Source organism: Trypanosoma cruzi, genomic scaffold (assembly GCF_000209065.1).
Source record: "Trypanosoma cruzi strain CL Brener 1047053516903 genomic scaffold, whole genome shotgun sequence".
NCBI lineage: Eukaryota > Euglenozoa > Kinetoplastea > Trypanosomatida > Trypanosomatidae > Trypanosoma > Trypanosoma cruzi.
In genome coordinates this window covers 108,316-131,144 of record NW_001849439.1, presented here as the reverse complement: position 1 = coordinate 131,144, position 22,829 = coordinate 108,316, and the positions used below count along the sequence as shown (strand labels likewise).

General features: G+C 50.7%; 9 protein-coding genes across 9 annotated transcripts, besides 42 other annotated features; all 9 read right to left on the bottom strand.

The window, feature by feature from the left end:
- Nucleotides 1-442, bottom strand: Tc00.1047053508547.201 (ubiquitin-protein ligase, putative; the record flags this gene model as incomplete). Its single annotated transcript, XM_811875.1, has 1 exon — nt 1-442. A coding segment is annotated over one exon (442 nt), but the record flags the coding sequence as incomplete, so codon positions are not given.
- Nucleotides 1-12,421: a sequence feature (haploid, Esmeraldo-like haplotype).
- Nucleotides 534-580: a sequence feature (A-rich).
- Nucleotides 663-755: a microsatellite.
- Nucleotides 913-941: a microsatellite.
- Nucleotides 1,005-1,050: a microsatellite.
- Nucleotides 1,283-2,104, bottom strand: Tc00.1047053508547.190 (hypothetical protein, conserved; the record flags this gene model as incomplete). Its single annotated transcript, XM_811873.1, has 1 exon — nt 1,283-2,104. One exon carries the CDS (start codon nt 2,102-2,104, stop codon nt 1,283-1,285), a length of 822 nt encoding a protein of 273 aa, XP_816966.1.
- Nucleotides 2,462-2,491: a microsatellite.
- Nucleotides 2,650-2,675: a microsatellite.
- Nucleotides 2,772-2,809: a sequence feature (T-rich).
- Nucleotides 2,887-3,534, bottom strand: Tc00.1047053508547.180 (hypothetical protein, conserved; the record flags this gene model as incomplete). The annotated part of the gene is made up of 1 exon (XM_811872.1): nt 2,887-3,534. The coding sequence occupies one exon, from the start codon at nt 3,532-3,534 to the stop codon at nt 2,887-2,889; it is 648 nt and encodes a 215-aa protein (XP_816965.1).
- Nucleotides 3,623-3,649: a microsatellite.
- On the bottom strand, nt 4,188-5,924 carry Tc00.1047053508547.170 (hypothetical protein, conserved; the record flags this gene model as incomplete). The annotated part of the gene is made up of 1 exon (XM_811871.1): nt 4,188-5,924. One exon carries the CDS (start codon nt 5,922-5,924, stop codon nt 4,188-4,190), a length of 1,737 nt encoding a protein of 578 aa, XP_816964.1.
- Nucleotides 5,958-6,019: a sequence feature (T-rich).
- Nucleotides 6,134-6,172: a sequence feature (CT-rich).
- Nucleotides 6,250-6,290: a microsatellite.
- Nucleotides 6,757-6,813: a sequence feature (A-rich).
- Nucleotides 6,836-6,855: a microsatellite.
- Nucleotides 6,886-6,915: a microsatellite.
- Nucleotides 6,959-6,995: a microsatellite.
- Nucleotides 7,105-7,151: a microsatellite.
- Nucleotides 7,263-7,294: a microsatellite.
- Nucleotides 7,360-7,406: a microsatellite.
- Nucleotides 7,508-7,621: a sequence feature (CT-rich).
- On the bottom strand, nt 7,645-10,023 carry Tc00.1047053508547.160 (hypothetical protein, conserved; the record flags this gene model as incomplete). Its single annotated transcript, XM_811870.1, has 1 exon — nt 7,645-10,023. The coding sequence occupies one exon, from the start codon at nt 10,021-10,023 to the stop codon at nt 7,645-7,647; it is 2,379 nt and encodes a 792-aa protein (XP_816963.1).
- Nucleotides 10,065-10,102: a microsatellite.
- Nucleotides 10,110-10,173: a sequence feature (A-rich).
- Nucleotides 10,206-10,225: a microsatellite.
- Nucleotides 10,404-10,427: a microsatellite.
- Tc00.1047053508547.150 (hypothetical protein, conserved) lies at nt 10,575-13,232 on the bottom strand (the record flags this gene model as incomplete). The annotated part of the gene is made up of 1 exon (XM_811869.1): nt 10,575-13,232. One exon carries the CDS (start codon nt 13,230-13,232, stop codon nt 10,575-10,577), a length of 2,658 nt encoding a protein of 885 aa, XP_816962.1.
- Nucleotides 12,422-22,829: part of a sequence feature (heterozygous, non-Esmeraldo-like haplotype) that runs on past the window's edge.
- Nucleotides 13,465-13,487: a microsatellite.
- Nucleotides 13,918-13,938: a sequence feature (AT_rich).
- Nucleotides 14,110-15,558, bottom strand: Tc00.1047053508547.140 (hypothetical protein, conserved; the record flags this gene model as incomplete). Its single annotated transcript, XM_811868.1, has 1 exon — nt 14,110-15,558. The coding sequence occupies one exon, from the start codon at nt 15,556-15,558 to the stop codon at nt 14,110-14,112; it is 1,449 nt and encodes a 482-aa protein (XP_816961.1).
- Nucleotides 15,996-17,507, bottom strand: Tc00.1047053508547.130 (hypothetical protein, conserved; the record flags this gene model as incomplete). Its single annotated transcript, XM_811867.1, has 1 exon — nt 15,996-17,507. One exon carries the CDS (start codon nt 17,505-17,507, stop codon nt 15,996-15,998), a length of 1,512 nt encoding a protein of 503 aa, XP_816960.1.
- Nucleotides 17,773-17,798: a microsatellite.
- Nucleotides 17,939-17,981: a sequence feature (A-rich).
- Nucleotides 18,045-18,088: a microsatellite.
- Nucleotides 18,105-18,250: a microsatellite.
- Nucleotides 18,442-18,475: a microsatellite.
- Nucleotides 18,742-18,793: a sequence feature (CT-rich).
- Nucleotides 18,838-18,885: a sequence feature (GA-rich).
- Nucleotides 18,981-19,017: a sequence feature (CT-rich).
- Nucleotides 19,262-19,283: a sequence feature (AT_rich).
- Nucleotides 19,323-22,636, bottom strand: Tc00.1047053508547.110 (ATP-dependent DEAD/H RNA helicase, putative; the record flags this gene model as incomplete). The annotated part of the gene is made up of 2 exons (XM_811866.1): nt 19,323-19,963; nt 21,424-22,636. The coding sequence occupies 2 exons, from the start codon at nt 22,634-22,636 to the stop codon at nt 19,323-19,325; spliced, it is 1,854 nt and encodes a 617-aa protein (XP_816959.1).
- Nucleotides 19,746-19,823: a microsatellite.
- Nucleotides 20,140-20,225: a microsatellite.
- Nucleotides 20,813-20,832: a microsatellite.
- Nucleotides 20,931-20,984: a sequence feature (CT-rich).
- Nucleotides 21,010-21,048: a microsatellite.
- Nucleotides 21,275-21,398: a sequence feature (CT-rich).

The following is a 22,829-nucleotide window of genomic DNA, read 5'->3' as shown; positions in this document are numbered from 1 at the left end:
TTTCTTGCCTCCCTTCACGCTCCGGTTCCATCACTTCCTCCTCATTCGCCTCCAAACTAAGATGGCCTGCGGTGGCAGCGGCTGCAGCTCCCGCCCCGTCATCCTCGACAAGATCGGTGTCAACACGGTTGCCTCCGGCGTCTTGACCGCGGCCCAGAATTTCAAAGACGTGCAAGCGCAACCATCTACACCCCACTGCCCTCAACAGCTCCACAAACTCCTTGGTGTACATGCTGTTTACGTCGCGGTAAAACTCCTCGTCGTGCAGCATGGCTTCAAAAACTTTTGGCGTCATTGCGGGATCCCCTAGACACGCCTTCAGACGTAATGTATATTGCTGAAGGACTGGCGGTGGCAACGGCAGATAATGCCCCGTCATTGTCTCACTATACTGGTACTGTGTCCCCATCTGTCCTCTTGCGGTCCCAATTCGCCCCAACATCTCACCATTCCACACCTTTCCTCGGCTGTTGTTTTTGTTGTTGCTTCTTTTTCCTTCTCTCACTCCTTCTCACTGATCTTCTTTTTGTTGATTTCTTATTTTTTTTTTTTTTTTTTTATCCCTTCCTCTTTTTTTTTTCTCTCTCTCTCAACTGCTTTCTCTGCTTTTGTTGCTGTTGTTATTTCCTTCCTCCTCCGCTTCTATATCTTCTCCCTTCTCTTTTATTTGTTTGTTTGTTTTCTCTTCTTTTTTTTTTTTTTTCCTTTGCTTGTTTGTTTTCCTTTTCTGTTTGTTTGTTTGTTTGTGTGTGTGTGTCTGCGCTCTTTCCCCTCCCACGACACTCCCCTCCCGAGTAACAACACAAATGCAACAAAAAAAAAAAGAAGAAAAATGGATTGATAGAAGTCAGCATACATTACACATAAGTACATACAAGATGCAAATAGAGCAATAAAGAGACAAGAAGAAAGTAATAATAATAATAATAATAATAATAATACAGCCGGCTATAAACCCGTCAATATGCGTATTGTTGCATGTATGTTTACTTGCATGTCTGTGAATATATACGTATATATATATATATATATATATATATATGTATTTATGCCGAGGGATATTATTTGGTTCTCATCCCTTTCCCTTCCCTTCCCGTCTCTGTCTCTCTCACTCTATTGCCCTATCGCATCAATGTGCATGCGCCATAAATGTGTGCATATGCCTGCGATAACTTACTCCCACCCACCGAGTACGCACAGACACACACACACACACAGAGAGAGAGAGAGAAAAGCATAAATAACACACGTATGCATGCAGATGTACGATCGTCCGCAATTATTATTTGGTGGCATACGCTGTTTGGTAGTCACGATACAGCTCGCTCACGTAGGTCTGCAGAGAGCCAAACACAGGGTACACAGCGTATGCCACACCACAACAGGCCAGTGCTGCCAATAAATATGTCAACTTCTCCGTGCGTTCAATGCGCTCCTGCAGATTGCCGATGACACGCACGCCACTGTCGTACGGCGGGAAGGGTTCGTCCGGCAAATCCTTCTCAAGAAAGGCGCACAGCGGCTCCCAGCCGTCACCGTATCGATACACTAACAACCGGGACCTGTCTACATTTGACCGGACTTGAGATTCGTAGCCCTCAAGTGCTGCAACAGGCCCCGCCGCCTCGCAGCGCGGTGTCATCTTGTGGATCATGTTGTCAAACGCCTTGGCGATGCGGCTGCGGCCAACACGGCGACGAGAACGGCAGCGGCAAATGTATTTTTTGTCAGTATCATCTTGAAGAAGCGGTCCCACGTGTGCTTCATACTCCTGTACCCATCTTTTCTTGTCCGTCTCCTCAACAAGAATGACTTTGGTGTACTCCGGGCACTCACGTAACAGGCGGTCGTAAATTAACGTCGCGGGCGGGCCAATAACGGCGTCGTGGTCATTAAACAGCCGCATGTCAACTGGCCGCTCGCCGTCAAGTATCCTGGACCACTCAGCCGGGTGGCGTGTCGCACGGCCATGCTGAAAGGCGGAGCGCAGCGTGTACGGCATGTAGCCGAGCCTCCTGAGCGCCAGCGTCATGGCACCACCATCGGGCACCACCGTCAAACACAACACACGCATGCTGCAACGGCCCGTAACGCCACGGAACATCGTGGACTTCAGTGAGGAAAAAAAAAAAAGAGAAAAAAGGCGTGGAAAACGGAATTACGGCTGCAACAAACAAAAAGAAAAAAAGATATAAATTTTTGCTTCACTGGTGTTGAAGGCTCTGCGTTGGGTAAAAAGAACATGAGGACGCCCTCACAGAAAATTCCCGCAGACAAAAGAAAGGGAAAGAGAAAGCGGAATGAAGAAATAAATGGTCGGCATGCAGTTGAAGTCGCAGAGACGAAGCCAAAAATAAAAAAAAAGGGGGGCATCGGACAACAGTCCAAGGCGGCGGTGTTGCTTTTTGCTTTACTGCAGAAGGCTGCTGCCGGCGGAACGGCGGGCACTCGTGTGGGGCAGAAAAAAAAAAAAAAAAAAAAGAAGAGAAAATATCGCGTGCGGGACGACGTGGTGCCAATGACATCTGCGAGGGTGTTGTTTCGGAGCAGCCCGATTGGGCAGGCGGGGGCGTCCGACGATGGCCCTCGGGTCCTCTTTTTCTCTTTTCTTTCATGCACGCATGTGTGCGTGTGCGTGTGGCGCGGGAGAAAAAAAAAAGAAAAAAAAAAAAAAACAGATGAAACCAAAGAGGCAAACGGAGATGATGTCGAGTGGAGAAGAAGGAGGGAGGGGGGGGAAAAAAGGCAAAAGAAATAACACACAGACAGACAAAGAAGAACAGAAAAAAAAAAAAAAAAAAAGGAAAAAGGAACAGACCCTCACGCACGGCTTTTTTGTTGTTGTTGTTGATTTAAGAGGAGGCGTCGCCAGCGATTGGCAGCGGCTTACACCTGCACGGTCTGCTCGAGGTAGTTGAGCTGCACCCTCTCCAGGTGATCCTCAAAGTCAACAAGCTGAAACTGCTTGAACGCGTCCACGGCGTTTTCAAAAACTTCAACGGCCTCCGTGTTGCTTGTGATCGCCTCGCAGGAGAGCGTATCCGAGTTCCACCGCCCGAAGGTCAGCTCTGGTGCGGGGAGATAGTTTTTTCCACCCATGTAGTACGAAGGGCGCACATCCACCCCCTCTGCACGGTTCGCGCCCACAATGGTCCACAGTAGTGGGTTGTGCCCAGTGGAAACTTTGTCATGCAACATACGGAGTACGTTCGTTGTGAGTGGGGAAATGCCACTGTCGCCTGCACGCTCGTTCGCGACGTAGTAGCCCAGGAGTACCAGTCCCTTTGTGCGGGCGTAGCTGGACACCTGTGCGTAGGCGACACTGAGCATGGGATGTGGGTGTGTCATCATAATTGTGTGGAACAGCGGCACGGCGTCCGCGACGAAAACACTATCGCTGGCGCCGCTCTCCGTGAGCCGCTTCCCGATAAGAAAGCCAGACACCGCCTGTGTGGGGTACTTCTGGCAGTGCAGCAGTGCCTTGGCGTGTGCCTCCACTGAGGACACCACAGACGGCGTCGACGAGGAGGACATTACGAAAAAACAAACACACACAGCGGCTTCCTCCCTTACTTTTTATTCTCCTGTTCGCCTTTAGTTATTCCCTTCCCGTTATTTTCTTTATATATATATATATATATATATATATTCTGTACACACACAAACACACACACACAACCGTCAATAGGCACCTCTTCCCTTCTTTCGCTCTAGTCAGCTGCAAAGCTCACACGATGATGCGTGTACATGCATCGAAAAAACAATAGTGGGAAAAAAAAAGGAAAAAAAAAAAAGACGCATAGACATGGAGGGCCAAATAACAGTCCCTCCCCACCCTGAGGTGCGTACGTATTATTATACACAGTTGTAGCCCATACACAGCAAAAAAAAAAAAAAAGGAGAGAGGGACAGAAGCACAGACAAAAAAAAGAATACACAAAACATGCATCCTTCAACCTTCTGATTTAGCCTGGCTTCTAATAAGGCACTGTACATTCATCCGTCCCTGTTCAAACATCCATCACCGCCGTCGCTGCTGTCACGGTACGTGACAATAATGCAACTCGTTTTTTGTTTTTTGTAAGAGTGGCAGAATAAACGGAAAAAAATAAATAAACAATAAACGAGGATGCAATAAGCAGCCACTGGCACATTTTTGCCGTCAAACTACACAATACAGCACCCTCTCATATACCATTCGTGCCAGGGTTCCTTCCACGCGATGCCTCCAGAACCCTCGGATTGCCCGTCTCAAAGAGCTCAAAGGCCCCTGCCATGTTGTAGTCCTGCAACGTGAGAGAGACAAAGTCAAGCTGCCGCAGCCTAACAACACGGTTTGGGTGACGTATCAGTCGCGACAACGCCTTCTGCCAGTATTGCGGCTCATTCTCTGCTATAGGGTTGCCGTGCAGCGTCAGGGACTGCAGAATCGGGAGGGGGCAGACCCTGCTCTCCACCTGTGACCAGTCACTTATTTTATTTTGGTGCAGTTGTAAGCGTTGCAGCGGCAGGAGAGAGAAATCAGGGAGAATGCTGATGTGGTTGTCGCTCAGGTCGAGGGCGCGTATCGTCATGATGGCATTCACAACAAGGCGACGCAGTACCGGCACAAAGTGCTCGGTCGATTCCATTTCGCAACCACTGACGCGTACGCTTGTAGTGGCGTAGACAGACTTCAACTTTCCCGCGAAACTCTCAAGAGAGTTCTCCACGGCCCTCTTGGGGTCTTGCAGAAAACCAAAACGGGACTTGGCGCTTTCAACAAATTCGTAGACCTCCTCGTCGCCCTGTTTGTTGCGTGCCCTGATTATCACCCGCTGCTCCTTCTGCGGACGTGATGGATCACTCTGCTGGTTCAGGAATACGCCCTGGGCAAACTGTGGCTCAACAGTCGGCTGCACCTTACGCGGCACGTGGGGCGTGCCAGAAACAGGCCGAACCTGCAAGAGATGCAGTGAATCGGGAATTTTGCAAAACGTAAAGTCCAGCAATGGCAACGTCGCGTGACCGTTCATGTCCACTCGGACCTTTCGGGCAGAGTAAAAGTCCTCGCGTTCCGCCAAAATCTCCTCCATTCGCCTCTGGGCCTGTGGCTGGTGCTCACATCCGGAAAGGCCCAGAACGGCAAACATTTCTTGCACTGTAAGCATGTAGCGATGTACCGTCACAATCAGGCCGTCCTCAAAGTAGCATTCATCGCGAAAGAGCAGCGAATCGCGTCCATACGTCATGATAAATCGACTAAGACGTTGGTTGCGCTCGGTGTATTGGCGGCCAATTTGCGCGTACCGCTCCGCCTCGTTCTTTGGCGCCGGTGGGGGCGGTAGTTTCTCCGACTCCTGTAGGATCGCTTTCCGCACCTCCATCTCGACGTTTGTCTCGGCGATGTGCTTTCCCTTGCTCATCCAGTACAGGATCCTGTACAGCCGCTCTGTTGCAAGCAGCGGGCCCTCCACGATGTCAACCTCGTACTTTCCTGCGCCCCCTTTCTTCGGCCTTTGCTTTCGGTCATCAAACGACTTGCTGCCCCGCCCCACGTTCGTCGTCTTTTCGGAATTCAAAGTAGAATCGAATGTGGCTCCCATTCTTGTGGCTGCCGTCGTTGTCGTTGCCATCGATTCGGTCCCCGCCGCGCGGTTTGCTCCGAGCGGCCCACTCTCCCGCGTCCGCGCCACTCCGCCGACCACAGTGCCCCTCTTCTGTATCGCTGCCGTCTTTGTTTTCGACTTTTCGGCGGCGGCCCTACGCAGTCCGCGGGCGATAAGCGGGATGGTGTCGGCGACTGTTGGCGGAGTCGGTGGGTACTCGAAGTGCGACACCACAATCACCTTCGGGTGCAGAATGTCGTAGTAGTCGCCCACATCCTGCCGTGCGATGACTGTCGTGAGGCAATTTCTGCCCATCTCCAGCTGCTCAAACTCCATTGGTGGGCGTCAGGAGCGGCAGTAATGCTCCTTAAAAACAGAAAAACGCAAAAAAAAAAAAGAAGAAGGCGGAGAGAGCGTAGAAAAAAAAAAAAGTACCTCCCCCTTTCCTTGGCTGCTCCTTCGTCACTGTGGCCCCCTTCCCACCCCTCCACCTAACCGTCGCAACGAACTCCTACACGCACGTGTTCACTGCGCTCCATAATAACAAGAGAGTGAGGAGAAAAGAAAGAAAAAAAAAAAAAAAGGCCAACATGACATTATTTCTGGGCGGTAATGACAACTACAGTGCACAGACCCCCTTTTTTTCCGCCCCCAAAGGCAGACACACACACACACAGACACACACAGGCAGACAGACACACAGAGAGACTCACCGACTCACAGAGTAAAGGAGGGAACGAGAAAAATACATGTAAGGGTGAAATGGAGAACTTTGGATCGCAATCCCCTCGCGTCAGGGATTTTTATTTAATTCACTTTTTCCCTTGCGGAGGAAATCCGGTAGAGGGAGGGGTTAGGGCAAAAATTGCATGTGAGAGCCCCCAAAAGGAGGGTCCGGTGGGTGTGCGGTGAGTCGCACGCCTACTCCCTCCCATCCCACCCCGCCCCCACCTGCCGCCTCACGCGCAAAAGAACGACGTGGAAGGGCAAACGGAAAAAAAAAAGAAAAAAAGAGATCTTCTTCTCCCTCTCCCCCTTTTCTCCAATGACCGCCGCACACCGTTTTTTTTTTTTTTTTTTTCAGCAGGAATGAATGCAGCCACCTCTCCAATGTTGTGTCAATAACTCCATCCTGTTTTTTTTTTTGTTTGATCCGTTTGATTATTTATTTATTGTTATTTTTATTTTTCATCGTTTTTTTTTTTTTTTTTTTGTTTTTGTTTTTGTATGTTTTTGTGTGTCCTTACAAAAAAAAAAAAAAAAAAAAGAGGGGAAATTTTTACTTCCAGATGTGATCTTTATTTTATTTTTTTTTTTTTTTTTTTTTGCTTTTCCCCGTGTTTTTCTCCCACTCATTCCCCCTTTCCCCGTCTCTCTCTCTCTGTCTCTCTCTCTCTCTCTCTGTCTTTACATAACTGTATGTCTGTGTGTCTGTACAGTTCGGTTATATGAGTAATACATACGTAATAAACCCGGTACATTTACATAATATACATACATATATAAGTTGATAGATATACATATATAGATAGATATACAGATAGATAGATAGATAGATAGATATGTGTGCATTTATTTGCATACAACACACGGTTTTTGATTATAAAATTTACTAACCGTTGCTTGGCACGGTAGGGGTACCGCCCAGCAGCCCAAAGTGTGCGCACACATGGGAAGGAAAAGAAAAAAAAGAAAAAAAAAGAAAACCACGTATGCATGCATGAGTCACTTCTTCACTTACTCACTCACTACCCCCGCCCTTTTCCCCGTTTCTCCCTTTCCCTCTCTCTCTCTCTCTCTCTCTCTCTCTGTCTCTCTGTCAGCCACAACAACAGCGGAGTGAAGCCTCGTTCATGATAAAACAAAACGACAACAAAAATACGCGGAAGAACAAACCAACAGGGGGTGGGGGTGTGATCAAAAAAAGAAAGAAGAAAGTTAACCGACGAGAACGAAAACAAGAAAAAAAATATGTGGGGGAGAGACACAGAGAGAGAGAAAAAAAAAAAAAAAAGGTGAAACACCAGAAAGAACTTCTGGCTGCACATCCAACGCTTCATTGAGCATTCACTTCACCAGCACTGCCACCCCTGGAGTTGATGTAATTCCTCTCCGTCGACCCGAACTTCATCCTGACATAATCCGTGTTGTTGTACTTGAGGCCCAATTTGTCCATATCTTGGCGGAACTGCCGTATCTTCGCCTCTGACGCCTCCACAGCGCGCTGCTCGTCGTCAGTGAAGCGACGGTACCTCTCCAGAAACGCCTCTTCGTGATTAATGCCAATTGTACGGGCCTGGACGTGCGGGTGGGCCACCGTCGCCAGCATCATGCTGTCTGTCCCTGTGTGCATCCCCACGGTGCCCGTCGGCGGCCGCGCAAAGGCAAAACTCGACGTCCCCACAAAGTCGGTGTCCGTGACGAGCGGCTCCCCATCCGAGCCAAGAGCAGCAGCCGCGGCAGTCGTCACGGTGCTCCCGACAACATCGCCAGCCTCCTCGACGTCCATCTCATCCGCCGGAGAAGCGTCATTTTTCTCAGAGGATTTGTCTCGCAGCCGTAGCGTCTGTTCGATCGACGACAGTGCCTCCCGCTGAGTCAGCATCGTGCGGTTGTGTGAGAGGACGTGCTGCAGGATTGGCTCCACCTCACTGCGACGCTCGCGTTCGAGATCCCCAACAAGGCTGATGTACGCCTCGGTCTCTTCCACCTGCGACTGTGCATCTTCCACCTCCTTGTTGTACTTTTCAGCATGCGGATCAAGCGTCGCCAACGCCCGTTCCAAGTCAAGTCGCTTTGACCGTTGTAGCGCCCTTAACCGGTCTGCATGGACTTGACGGGTGGCACGACCCTCTTCCACCGCATACTCAAACATTTCATAGCGACGAACATACTCCTGCGCCTCATGGTTGTAGAGAAGTTGTTCGGCCTCCTCTGCGTCATTCAATTTCTTGAGTAACTTTGGCACATACGCCTCCACATATGTCTCGTACACCTCCGCCACACTGGACCAACGCCAAAGGCTCTCTTCACAGCTGCGCAGGCACTCATGATACTGATTCTGGGCCTTCAAAAGCTCCAAGGCAAGCGCCATGTCACGTGACCGTTGTTCTCGAAGCCGCATTTGCAACTTTACAAAATCATCCTTTTCTTCAGAGATGTTGACCAGCTTCTGCATCGTCTCCAACAACAACGCCCACAGATCCTTCTCATCATCCTCAATCTTGCGAAATTCCTGGTGTGCATTCTTGTTGGCATCGGAATCCACTTGTTGCAAGTATTTGATGTGCTCCTCCGTGTTCTGTGTGTCGTGGGAGAGGCTTTCCAAGTCTTTCTTCACCAGCGGAAGATCCCGTTCAATGCGCCCCTTCAGTAACTCAACGCTTCGACGAGCGTCCTTAATTACTGCGTCTATGAGTGGCTTCATCTCCCGTACGTCATTGGAGAGGAGTTGCACAAGATCCAGACGAGCCTTGTTCATGAGCAAGAGGTCATTACTGAGATCCACCTGTGATGTGAGGAAGTTAAGTGCCTCCCCTGGTAACTCCTCATTGATGGCGCGCTCCTTCTGTTCCTTTTTTTCCAGCACACGTCGCTCCAGTCGTTCAATAGGCAAATCGCTTTTCCGAAGCTCCTTCAATGCGTATTCAAGTGGATCATAGTGAAATTTCTCATGTAATGCAACGGCTGCCTTGCTCAGCCACACCGCGCCCCGAAGAACGCCGTCCACCACCTCGCAAGACTCATCCTTCAGTGCCAGGGACGCAAGGTCCTCCAGTTCCTGCACGTATTGCTCCAGCGGGGCCAAAAAGTGCCGGGCGTTTAAGAGGCTGTCCAGACTGCGACGAATACGCTCCGTATTTAGCGCCGGGCTTTTCTGAATGGCATTGAGCATATCGGGTGTGGTCCCCAGCTTGAAGTCCTGCGCCAGCTGCTCCATCGTCACCGGCGGCGCTTGGGTGAAGCGGTATCCCTGAAAGTAGTGCTCCATCGCGTCTTCCATCATCGTGCTGGACGTCGCACACTGTGGTGGATAGGCGTCGAGATAATTGAGGAGGTCACGCACCTTCCGGTGCCACAGCTTGAACAATTCTTCCACGGCGTTACTTAGCTGGGCGTTGAGGGCGACTTGTTGGGAGTTGTGGTATTGCTTCTCCCGGAATGCGAACGGCTTCGCAGACTCCAGCGTGGGCGAACCCCGCCGCTGCACGCCAAGCGATGACAACGGCCCGCCAGCAGTGCGGGGCCTCAAGTAGGTTTTTCGTGCCGAGTCATCTGCCGCGGTGGATGCGCATTCACGGCGGAGGGAGCGTGGGATGTCCATGCCGACAGCGCTGTTCAAAATCCGCAGCGCCTCCACCGGTGGAAGCAGAGGCTTCGACAAGTAGCCGCTGTGCCTCACCGCCGTAGCGTACGGCCGCCGTTCCGGATACATGACACGCAAAAGCAACTTGCACTTTGGAACACAACACACACAAACAAAAAAAAAAAAACTAAAAAAGAAAAAAAAAAAACTCAAAGTCTCTTGTTTTCTTTTGTATTCCTTTTTTTTTTCTTTTGTTCCTTCTCCCTCGGCTTCTCTTTTATCGCTCTTTTAATTCGCCAGAGAAGTGACTTTTTTCTTTTCTTTTCTTTTCGGGGACAGAAGGGAAGAAAAAGAGAAAAAAGAAGGAGGGGGAGAACGATGGGGTTGCAGGCCTGCCGGCTTCTGCAGTAACACGAACGGACGCCTCTGAAGATGGAAATGAAGGGCAAATTGAACAAAAACAACAAAAAAAAACATGCCGGCAGAAACAACAGAAATTCCCCGTTTGTTTTTGTTTTGTTTTGTTTTGTTTTTTTCCTTTTCTCGTTGTCGTTTGTTTGAATGAAGGGCGGATTCTCCTGCAAATGAGAAAAGAAACACACAAAAAAAAAGGGGTGTATTCAAAATAAATCTGTACATCTTACATGTGCCCCACACACACATGCACACATCTCGTTTCTTCATGCCTGCTCCACGCCACGCCTAACGGCGTTCTTCTTTGCGTCTTCCTCTAATTTCTTGATGACGTTGTGACCCAGTCGCGTCCCCTTAAGGTCCAACACCACAATGTTTGTATTCGCCCGCAGCAGCCGTGTGAAGAAGCGCGTGGAGGGGAGGGTGATCTTGCTGTTGTTTCGAAGGTACACCGCGCGGAGGCTCTTGTTGCCAATGAGCGCCTCACAGAGGTTCTCGGCGTCCACGTTGTCTAGTGACATGTCGTTGAAGTACACCGTCCGCAGTTGTGGCAGGTGTTCCATGAGATTCAACAGCGCGACAAATCCCCCTCGACCCAAGTAGTTGGAACTGAGATCCAATTCGAGTACGCCATTAGTGAAGCGCGGATCCGTCGGCAACTTCTTCAATAAATAACTGTTCGGCTTGCAGCGCTGCATATCGCAAGAACGCACATAAATGTCATGCAAGGAGGGCCCAAAGTAAACATCCGCCTCGTTGTCCTTGAGTACCTCGCGAAGCTGCTGCTGGTGCCGCTGCTCATCATCCCTCTCCTCCTGCTGTTGCTGTTGTGTTGCATGGGGCGTCTCTGCAAGGCCGCCCTCCGTGCCGTCCACAAAGCCGGACACCGTGCTGGAGTGCGGCAAGTTTAGCCGTTCCGGTGTCGTGGCAGACGACGGGCACAGTGCCTCGCGCTCCGCCACCTCCGCGACCATGAGAGCAGAGAGTTCTGCGGAATTATGGGCTGGCACTTGCATGAGTGGAGATGATGTCGCCAGCAACTCACCCCCACACTCTCCGCTGTCAGTCGGTGAGGCGGCGGCGCTACCTCGACGGATTGCGGTGCCCTCTGCGTCCGCGTCCACGAGAGAGTCATCCGGAACCGCGTCCCCCAGGTGTGCAATGCTGCTGGCGCTAATGACCGAGTTGCTGTGAAATGATAGTTCAAGGTTCGAGAGAGACGCTCCTTCCTCGTCAACCGATGTCTCCTCGTACTCCTCGCAAAGCACCTCGCTGGGCCCTCGATCCACGCAGCTCCCACTCCCACGAAAGATTAACATCTGGCTATTGTTTGATCCAGCGGAGTGACGCCCAGTCGTGCTGTCGTTTACATTCGACGGCTGTGAATGCAGTTGCCTTCGATAGGAAGATGCAGACCGAGTTTTCTGCTCGTCGCGTTTCTCCAGGCCGCCCTCCTCCGGTGGCACAACAATCACGATGCCCCCTTCGACCCGACCGTCGCTCGACTCCCGTAAAAACTTGAGGTGCCGCTCCATCGCCTGCCGCTCGTCCGCCGGGGCGTCGGCATACACGCGTGGTATGTTCTGCTCCAACAGGCGGACGTTCACGGTTCGGGAGCGACTTAAATGTATCTTAGCGGCACTTCGCTCGCAAAACTTGATTCCCTTAAGGAGCTGCTGGTACAAGTAGAGGTGGGCGTCAAAAAGACCACCGCCGAGCTTTGTTAGAAACACTGCCGACACACCGTGACTGCCCACAATGGTGGAGACAGTCATGACCTTCACAACGGTGTTTAGCGGCTCGTATGTGAGCGTCACAGTCCGACTGCGACCGGCACGAATGCCCATTTGATTTGTGACAGGCGTTCCAACAAGCTTAGCGTCGGCAAATATTTCTAGAAGTCGTTTTGTCTTGAGATGACTGTACTGTTCGGTTGACATGATGCGTGGGTACCCCATGCGAGCCACATCCTCCACGTCGAGAAAGAGGATCACCGGGCTCACCTTGTACTTTGGCATCCCCATGATATCCGCCTCTGCAAGGTCGTCAATCAACTTTTGGTGCACATAGAGCTCAAGGGTCATGCAGGCGACAGAGCCCACACCCACAGTTTGCGTTGGGGAAAAATCCGGGCGTATCCGCATGGGATGCATCGGGATAGAAAAGGCCACGGCGGCATCGGCATCAAAGTAGTGCAATTCACCAAAAAGCTCCTGCTGCTCCTTGAGAATCGTTGATGTCATCTCCTCGTACTCCACGTCCTGGTCAACGGCAAACTTGTCTGGGTTGGTGAACTGCGGCAAGAAGTTCTTCTTTAAGTACCCCTCGAGCTCCTCCTCCTCGGAGCACTGCACCGTGCAAAGATACCCGCGTTGGTTGATGATCGTCCCGATCGCATACACCATGTCCTTAATGAGCTTTGACTTCACGGAGACATGGTAGCGGAACTGGAAGCTGCGGCGACCGCCAAGCCGATGCGGACAACGAAGTTTGCCGCCCACCCGCAGGTGCAACAAGTCGGTGGAACCATCAACAGAAACGACGTGTGGGTCGGAGAGGACATGCTGTACACTCCGGATGCAGTACGCCGCCAACGTCATGTCTGGGGGAATGTGCGAGTACATGATGGAGACACGCTTTGGTATCTCCGTCCAGAGCTCGTTTTTCGGTTTCATGACGGCACTAAGGTCCGTGTAGCGCAGCGCCGGCATCATGGGGCAGTGCTTCACATCGCGGTCAAGACGATTGAGCTGCTCAAAGTCACGTGGATCAATGAATGTACTCTCCCACTGCGGAGAGAGCTGCATGACAACACGCGCGGCCTGGTGGACAAAAGTAAGGGAAAAATTCCACTCACGGCGCATCCCAACCACCGTTTCCCGCCGCCCCGGCACTTCATGCGTTTCCGACACAGAGAACGACATCACTGCAAGCACGCCGATGTCGACCGAAAGATGGAGAGGGAGGAAGAAAGAGAAAGAGAGGATGTATGTGTGTTTCTGGCCTGGACACGTGTATGTACCACCGGCACAAGAAGACAGCAGTATAAAACAAAACGACTCACACTCACACACACAGAGAGAGATGGAGCAAAAAAAAAAAAAAATGAAATAAAGAAAAGGGGACTGCAAAAACAGGATACAAAGGGAATTATAAAAAAAAAAAGAAAAGAAAAGAAACATAGAGAAGTAACCGTCTGTGCGCAAGAAACATCAAACTTCACCCGCGCAACACAAAATGTGGTACCAACGTAGCCATCCTCCCATATGAGATAAATCGCCATGGAACTCGACGTGACGGGTTGGAGTTAAAGGCCCTCATAGAAATCGTTAAAAAAAAAAAAAAACGCACGTCTTCTCGCCCGCATGCACCACATGCATATATACGCCGTCGTCACGGCCAGGGCCCGTCGGAGTAACAACGGCGCGCCACCGCTCCGCTCACGCAACGCCTTCCCGCTCTGGCCGTGACGCTTATCGCCCATTTTCTATTCCCGTAGTGAACATCCCCCTCCATCTCTCACCACCTGTGGACGGGTGTATGTGCGCTTGCGAGCATCCCTTTCCTTCATGCACGGCCTGAGAGTTGAGAAAAACCCAAAGAGTTTTGTAAAAAAAATTAAAAAAAAAAGTTTGGTGGAGTGTCGTTGTTTGCTTGCTTGTTTGTTTCCCCGTCCCCAATACCACCAACCCTCTCATATCTTCCATCAAGCGTAAGAGGGTTTTAGATAAGATGCCTCTTTTGCTGCTCCCTCCCCACCTCTTCAAAAAAAACTCAACTTGATTATTTTGTTAAACAATTCTACTCCGCAATAGAGTGCAGCGTGGCAGCTTGAAGAGGCACCATGCACCGTTGTGCCACCAATGTGACAATACTTGTCATGACAAATACCAGATCGTTCAGATGGCAATACATGTCGCTTCTCGGTAACTGCTCCTCAAGTACTGTGGACAGAACACTCTCACTCTCCACCGTCGGAGAAAGACGTAGCAGTAACAGCTGTCCCACAAAGTAAGCACCCATTCCTACCGTTAGACCCAGCACAGTCGTATCCACGCTCAGAAATGTCGTGTACGTCGTTACCAGCCGAAAGACTGTCAGCAGTAAACCACGGACGGAGTTCACAATCATCCATGCGTTAAGGAACACGGAGACCCACACGATGCGCTGATCGCTCTCTCCGCCAGTTGGGGTCGCAAGGCCGTACGTTTCAAAAAGCCGCACCACCCGAGTTGCCGTATCCTCCGAAAGCGGGGGTGCGGAAGAAACAGGGAAAATAAACCACCGCAGGTTGATGGTGGTGAAGAGAAGCTTCAAAAAGGCGTGTAGAAGCAACACGACGCCAATCAGTGCGTTCACCCATCCACGCCATGTAGCCCCACTCTCCGCTAAGCGCACCAACGAGTCCATCTCACTCATCTGCAGGAAAACAGCCATGCTAACGGCCTGTATGCCGTCATTTTCCGCCCTCAACCTAACAATGTCGTCGCCCTTCTCGACAAGAATTCTTCCGCGGACGGATTTCGCCATCCAACTCCACACACGTCCCCCCGAGTCCGCGCTGGAAGTCAATGGCGCTCCACCACGCCATGTCTCCGCGATTTGGCACTGCTTCTTCACCCACAAAGAAAGCAAATGGCGCTGTCGCTTCGCCAACACGCCCAGCGCCGCCCGTGCCCTCTCCCCGCTGTCTTTTACCACAAGCGGCCGCAGGAACGCGGCAGGCGTTGTCACGGCAGCATAACCGGAGAGGACACCCACAGCGAGAACGCCCATCAGAGCAGTCCCCGTGGTGACCGCATTCCACACCGTCATTGCCGAATCCCACGGAAGACTAAATCTTGACAGTCGGCGGATCCACTCAACCAAAAGCACCCGGTCCCTGCAAATGAAAACAAAGAGGCCGCAGCACATTAGCAACGAATAACTGCGACGGAAGTGCAGTTTGTGCAGCAGCAAGCAGGCAATGCAGAAGGGACACAGCACCGAGATGACGGCAAGATCGGCCACAAGAGCGAGGCGAAGTGCACGGGTGCTAAAACTCACGGAGAAGATAAGAACTCCGAGTTTTGAAGCGTCCAGCAGCACAAGGCTAAAAATCAGTGTCGAGAGAGCAAAGATAACAACAAAACAAAAGTGTGTGGTACGCCGCTCAATGGTATACACAAACACCAGACGACCAAAAAGAATGCCGAGGTAACACAGTAATATAAACAGCAATAGAGCAAAAAATGCCTCCAATACCGCCATCGTCCCCTGAAACACTTGTAGAAGCCTTTATTATCCCTCTTTGCCTTCTGTCAATTTGGCATATGCACATATCAGTAAGGGAACAGAGCCGCACACGCACACATTTATTTATTTATTTATATGTATGTATGTATATATGTAACAACAACAAAAGAGAAGACACAGGCATTATACACGTATATATATATATATACTGATATTTAGAAGGAAACAAATTGCTGTGGGAAAAAACTCATATGAAATCTTCAACGTCGGTTTTGCCAATTGGGACAGAGTGAAGACAGACAAACCCATCTCCCTCCCTCAGCAAAAAAAAAAAAAGAAAGAAAGAAACCACCCACCTCTCACTAAAAATGATGCCCGTGCCTTTTTGCCGCTGTCATCATCAACTCACCCATCATTCCTTCTCTCCTACAGCATAAGACTCGCGGACGACTTCAGCGGCATGATTTTCTCTCCTCCACTGCCTCCACGGTGTGTCGAAACGCATCCCGGTCATCTGTGTTCAACAACGAAGAAGGAAGCGGCTCACCGCCATCGCTTTTGCCTCTCTCGTCAGAGCTGCCAATGTCAGAACCCAGGACACGGTGTTCCGTTTCACCGTCAGCTGTTGCGGTCTCCGTCATCAAGTCGCCGTCCTCCAGAGGCACCGTCGTAGGGTGGGGAGAAGGGGGCGAAGGTCCCGTCGACTCCATGGACGGCAGCGTCGTATTCCGTCGTATCGCCGCGGCATCATTCACCCTTCCACCCCTTCGCTGATGCATCATCTGCATACTGTCAACAAGGGAGTGTGCATTCTCTGCGTAATAGGCAGTTGATCTTTCTTTACCTCCATCAACGTCTATCCAGCCAAGCGCCGTGCGGAATACGATGGATGCCGTGAAAATCATAGCCGCAACAAAATAAATGGCGAAAAACAACAGTGCCACATCAAAACAAAAAAAGAAGAAATGGCGTAACACGACGCGCTCTGGAACTCCCCACAAGATAGAGTCAGCGGTGGGTGGAAGAACCATGTACTTTGTTTTCACTGCTGTATCGGTAAATCGCACTCGTGCCCTCACGCGGTAAAAAGTGTAGAGAGCCTCGTAGTAGCCGTGGAATGCGTCAATGATAAGGTGTTGCAGCCACAGATTATTGGATGACACCAGTGGCCAGTCGATGGAGGCCCTGTCGTCCAGAGACAACAACTCGCTGGCGGAACGCAGTGCCAGCCCCCACACACGCCACTGTCCGGGGAGCTGCACGCTTGGAAAAGCCAAGTGAGTATGTGAGAAAACTTCTGCCAGCAGGAGTCTCGCGTCTGCATTGGATGCGTGCACAAAACAGCCTATTGGGTGGCAGAGCGATCCCTCATCAACATGCTCCACCGTCAAGGCATTTATGGGCACCCACTGCACAGCATCTACTTCGTGACGAGCGAAACGCACCGTTGGTGTCATGTCCCCAGTGTGCAGAAAGACAAATCGGGACTGCACGGCCCTCACCGCCTGAACGTGGCGACTGCGGATGGGATAGTCGCGGAGACGCCCCAGGAGAATAAACTCCTTGGAGTGCAGTGGAATTCCAAGCATTTGACCCACCTCCCGCTGAACAGCACGCAAGTCACTCGCGTCGCCAGCATCGCGTCGGCCCCCGGGAAACGTCACGTTGCCGCTCCACCGGTCGGCCGCCAAATCCGCCCGTCGGACAAACAGTATGCAAAGCGAGGATGGCACCGCCGTATTGGCGGCACTCGTGAGGGGCTGCAGCAGCTGCAGGGAAGAAAGGCCGGCGTCACGACACGCGAGCAGGCGGTGGGCAGCGCGCTGCTGCTCCGCATCACCGAACCGCAGGACGATGGCGATGGCGGAGCGGCGGGCGCCGGGCACATAAACATGAAGATGGCGCTCCCCCATGCGCTGCGCAATGCTCAGAAGGAACTTGACATCCGCCGCGGGCAGCGCCATCGTCCCCTCTCTTTTGAACGGAAAAAAAAAAAAAAAAAAGAAGAGGAAATCATCAACGGCTTCCATTACAAATAAAAAGAAAGAGAGAGCAGCAAAAACAGACCTACAGAAAAAAAAAAAAAGATGAAGTACTGAGGCGGTAGCACTTTTTTTGTGCACGTGCGTGCTTGCGTGCGAGTGTGTTTTTTTCTGCGAGTGTAAAAGAGTCTAATAATTTGACGCCGCCTCCCGCCACACCGAGCTCACACATACACCCACACGCACCCTCTCTCACTCTCTCTCTCTCTCTCTTGTTTTTCTATCCTTTTGTTTTGTTTCTTTTCTTCACCCTTCCACTTACTTCCTTCCATGCTTCTACGCTTCGTTGGGCATGTTTTACCATGCCGCAAATCACAGATGAAATTTTACCGATTAATAGTTAAAATATCGCCTTTTTTTTTTTTTTGTCTCTCTTCTTTCCTTTTCTTTTCGTTTTTCACAACAACAACAAAAAAAAAAATTGTTCTCTTTTTTCTTTTTTTGCCGATGTTTTTTTTTTCTTTTTTTCTCTCTCTCTCTCTCTCTCTCTCTCTCTTTCCCTCCTTTTAATTCTTCCGCTTTGTTTATTATATTTATTTATACATGCATGCATACATATTTTTATTTATTTACTTTACTTTACTTCATTTATTTATTTATTTATTTATTTATTTATTTATTTATTTGTCCCTTTCTTTTTTGTTTGTTTGTTTGTTTGTTTCTTTTCCCCCTTTTCCCTTTCGCCATACTTGTTTTTATGCACACATGCCTCTTTTCTCTGCCTCTTTTCTCTGCCTCTTTTCTCTGCCTCTTTCTTTTTTAGTCTCCCTCTCTTTTAATCGTCCATGCATTCCCCTCTCGCCATCCCTCACGTCCACGCACACACAAACTGACCCACCGGCAGTGAAACGGACAGAAAAACAAAGAAGAAGAAGAAAAAAAAAAAAAAAGAGAGAGGGGGAAAGACGGAAGTGAAACGTTCCACACACATGCGTTGGCTCCTACATAAAGGCGACAGGAACGTGACGCCCTCGACTGCGTTCTAACAGGGAAATTGGATGTAAACAGGGGAAAAAAAAAAAAAAAGTGGATTCTTCTTCGCCTCTCACAACGCTCTCACCCTCCTTTTCAGTAAGACCGCAATTCACCACCACCACCACCCATAAACTCTCTTTACAGAATAAAGGAAGAACCGCTCTGCTTGTGGTGTGAGCATAAGGATAGGAAGAAATAAATAAACAAAGAGAGAGAGAAAAAGAAAGAGAAAGCGAAAGCTGTGTGGTGGCGTCTCTTCCCTTAACCGCTGTTATAGTTTTCTGGTTTTTTTTTTTTTCCTTCTTCTTCTTCTTCGTCGTCTTTTGTTGTCGTTCTTGCCGTGTGTGGGTCAAAGAGGGAAGAATAATAATAATAAAAGGAGTCAGTTTCACTACTAGACGCTTGCCCATGGATGAGATTAAGAAGAAGAAGAAAAAGAAGAGGGAAAAAAAAAAGACACGGCACATTGGAAAAAGCACATCAAAGCAGAAAGAGATAGGGAACCCAAAGGATGGCAGAAGATGGAGATGACCAAAAAAGCCATGCCAGACGACCGTCGCTCCAGTTTGTTGTGGCTGCTTCTTCCCATCCAAATTTGTGCTCCGCTGGCTTTTAATCCTCCCTCCCTTTGTTTGTTTGTTTTTAACCGCAGGATTTGTCACTCTTTTCATCGGCACTCTCTCTCTCGTCCTCCCTCCCTCATATATTATATATATATATATTCCTCCCCGTCATTGGGCCAAATAAAAGAACTTTGTCCGCTCAGCGGCGCTCGTGGCTGTCGTGACGGCGGTGGTAGTTGTCGTCCGAGTCGCGGTACCGCTGGCGACTATCGGAGGGGGAGTGGCGGCGATATTTCTCGCGGCTGTCGGATCTCCGCCTTTCAGGGGACAATCGCGCCCGTTTTTCGCCTGCAAGAGACGTGGGGCCCTGACTCCACTGCGGCGCAGCAGACGGCATCGACATTGGCACACGCGGCGGCGGAGGCGGCGGCGGTGGTGGAACACCGTACATGCCACCACCACCACCACCCACCCCAGCAGGCAGGCGCGGTGCCGCGGGATACCCGCCAGCGTGCAGCAACGGGGCAGACGGCACGGGTGCCGCGGCGGCAGAGCCGTACGGCGCATACAGCCGTGCGTCGTAACCGACACGGTAACCCCCTCCGCCTCCTCCCATGCGATAGCCGCCACTCCCACCTCTGCGATAACCGCCACCACCACCACCGCCTCCGCGGTAACCGCCGCCACCACCGCCTCGGCCCATCATTTCGTACAGCTCTGGTGGAACCTCCTGATTCGCTCGGCGCAAGAGATCGACCAAGTCGCGAATTGTCTTCGATGGATCAGCGCCGCTTACGAAGGAGTACGCATCGCCTCGTTGTCCGGCACGTCCAGTACGTCCTGTCCAAAAAGATACAATGTCACGCAGTCAAAAGGAAGCACAGAAAAGGGAAAAAAAAAAAAAACAGATTTTTCAGATCTGGCGGCAATCAGAAAAAAAAAAAAAAATTATCCGGTCGGCGTTGGCGGAAGCATCCTTAGCGTTGTGCACTAAACTCTGGTCAGTGGGGTCGTGATGTATGTGCGTGTGCGCATCTCCCTCTCTGTGTGGGTGTATTCGTGTGTGTGTGTGTGTGTGTGTGTTTGTCTGCGTGCGTGCATGCCAAACGCAGGAAAAAAACGGGAAAAACAGCAGAGGCCAAGTACGCGGGAACAGCAGAAAACTCCCCTCTCCTTTCAACGCCTCGCCGCTGCCTTCACGTCCCATACCGCATCCCCTCCTGTCATGCCTGCTTGGTCTGTTTACTCCACACTCGCTGCATCACAGTACCCTGCCCGCAAATTTCCTCGATTTTGTTTACTTTTCAGCCTCCCGTCCTTGTGGTGAAGAAGCGCCGCGGCACCTCAACCTTCCACCCACCGTGCGGCGTGCTGCCTCAAGCAACCGGAAGAACACACACCCAAAAACAACGGGATTTTTATTTACTCCCATTCTTCGTTTATTCGTTTTTTTGATGTTTCTTTGCTTTTCCAATAAGCGGGCGGGGGGTGGATGCAAATAAGGCAGCCCCTCTCAAAAGAGAAAGAAATGAGAGGAACGCGTGGCAGATGTAATCGCCCACACACACATGCTCCCCACACATCCCCTCTTCAAAGTGATCCCGCCGTCCAGCATGTCTGTTGTGTACGCATGCATGTGTGCGCCGGCAGAGCAGTCAAAAAAGAAAAAGACTGACGGACGCAAAACACATATATATATATATATATATGTTCCTTCACACACAAACACACACACATAGCGGTGGGGTTTCTAACTCGCGGCCGTGTCTGCATACTTTCCAGTAGGCACATCCAAGCCGAGGCGCAGGAAGAAAAAAAAGAGAGTTAAAAAAAGAAGGAAAAAAAGAAAGAGAAAAGAGAGGGACGAATGCCCCACCCACACCTTCCTCTCTCTTTCTCACCTCTTCTCTCTCTCTATCTCTCTCCATTTCGTACTCGCAGACACTTTCGCGACACACAAATGCAAACAGTAAACTCGCGCCCACCGAAAAAGGGAGAGACACAAGTGCACACAAGATGCATGCATATTGCGTAAAGGCTGTATGTATTTACTTTTGCATATGTTTGTGTGCCGTCTTCTTTCCCCCATTCGCCCCGCTCCAAAGTGCAACGCCACAAAAAGACAGCCATCGCCAACAGACCGACGCGAATAGAGAGAGGTGGTAAGAGAGGGAGGTAGAAAGGGGTTGGGAGAGAGAAGGAGGGGAATAAGAAAGTAAAAGCAATTTAAAGAAAAAAAAAAGGGAGAGGGAGAAAGAGGGGGAAGGTAGATGGACTCAACCGGAATATAATTCACATACCAATACGATGCACGTAATCTTCAATGTTAGTTGGCATGTCAAAGTTAATGACTACATCCAAATTCTTGATATCCAACCCACGTGCGGCAACATCTGTCGCCACAAGAACGGAACGGTCGTCGCGACGAAAGCGGTCAAGCACATAGTCACGTTGCGACTGTTCCTTGTCACCATGAATAGCCATCACCGCTCCTCCAAGTATGCGTCGTAGTGAACCATGCAGAGAGTCAGCTGTGCGCTTTGTCTTCACAAAAATGAGCACACGCTGACGGCCGAGTTTTTGAAGAATTTCCTCTAGTCTTCGCTGCTTGTCGTACTCTTCTACCACTATCACGTGTTGACAGACGTCATTGTTGGCCACCAGGTCCTCGGAGCCGACGTGCACGCGGATGAAATCCCGCTGGAAACTCGCTGCCAAGTTGCGAATCTCCTGTGGCCACGTTGCAGAGAACATGAGAGTCTGTCGGTCAGAGCGTATCTGCGAGCAAATCTTTCGAATCTGAATCTCGAACCCCATGTCTAGCATGCGGTCGGCCTCATCTAGTACCAGGTACGTCACGCGCAGCAGATTCGTGGCTCGCATCTCCAACAGATCAATAAGACGACCCGGCGTAGCGATGGCTACATGTACTCCAGCTCGTAGTGTGCGTATCTGCGGACCTTTTGGTGCTCCACCGTACAGGCATGTTGTCGCAATGGTCGGAATGCGTCGTAGCACTTTGCGTGTCTCCTCTTCAATCTGCACGGCAAGTTCTCGTGTCGGGGCGAGCACCAGCGCGATGGGACCGTCTCCTGGACGCACAGGAGGCTGTGCCATAATATGCAGTGCGGCTGGCACCATGAACGCCATCGTCTTGCCGGAGCCGGTCTTGGCGACACCAACAAGATCGCGGGAGTTCAACAGGATTGGCCACGCGATGGACTGAATGGGAGTGGGCTCCTTGTAGCCGAGATCGATGAAGGATTGGTGAATGGAATCTGGCGCCACGAGATCGGAGAAGAGCAGCATTGGCTGCGGCACACGATCGCCGTAAATGGTGATGCGGTTTTCGCGAAGCCACTGTGCAACCTCCGCGTCGCTGCGCTGCTGCTGGGGTTTGTAGTAATTCCACTGCGACGCCACCACCTGCACCTCGTTCCAGTTGACATCATGGAGGTTTGCACCGAGCGCCCCCATGCGGTCACCGGTGGGGTATGCTTCACCGTATGACATCCGCTGCACCCTCCCCCCACTTCTTCTTTCCTTTCCTCTTTCACAGCCACGCTGTTGTTATTTTTCCTCTTAAAAACAGGAAAAAAGGGGGAAAAAAGACGTGTATGTTTGGGAATAAAGAATAGGCGTTTGGTTCCCATCGTCCATTCATCAACCACAAAAAAAGGGGAAGGGGAATCAACAATGCAAGCGC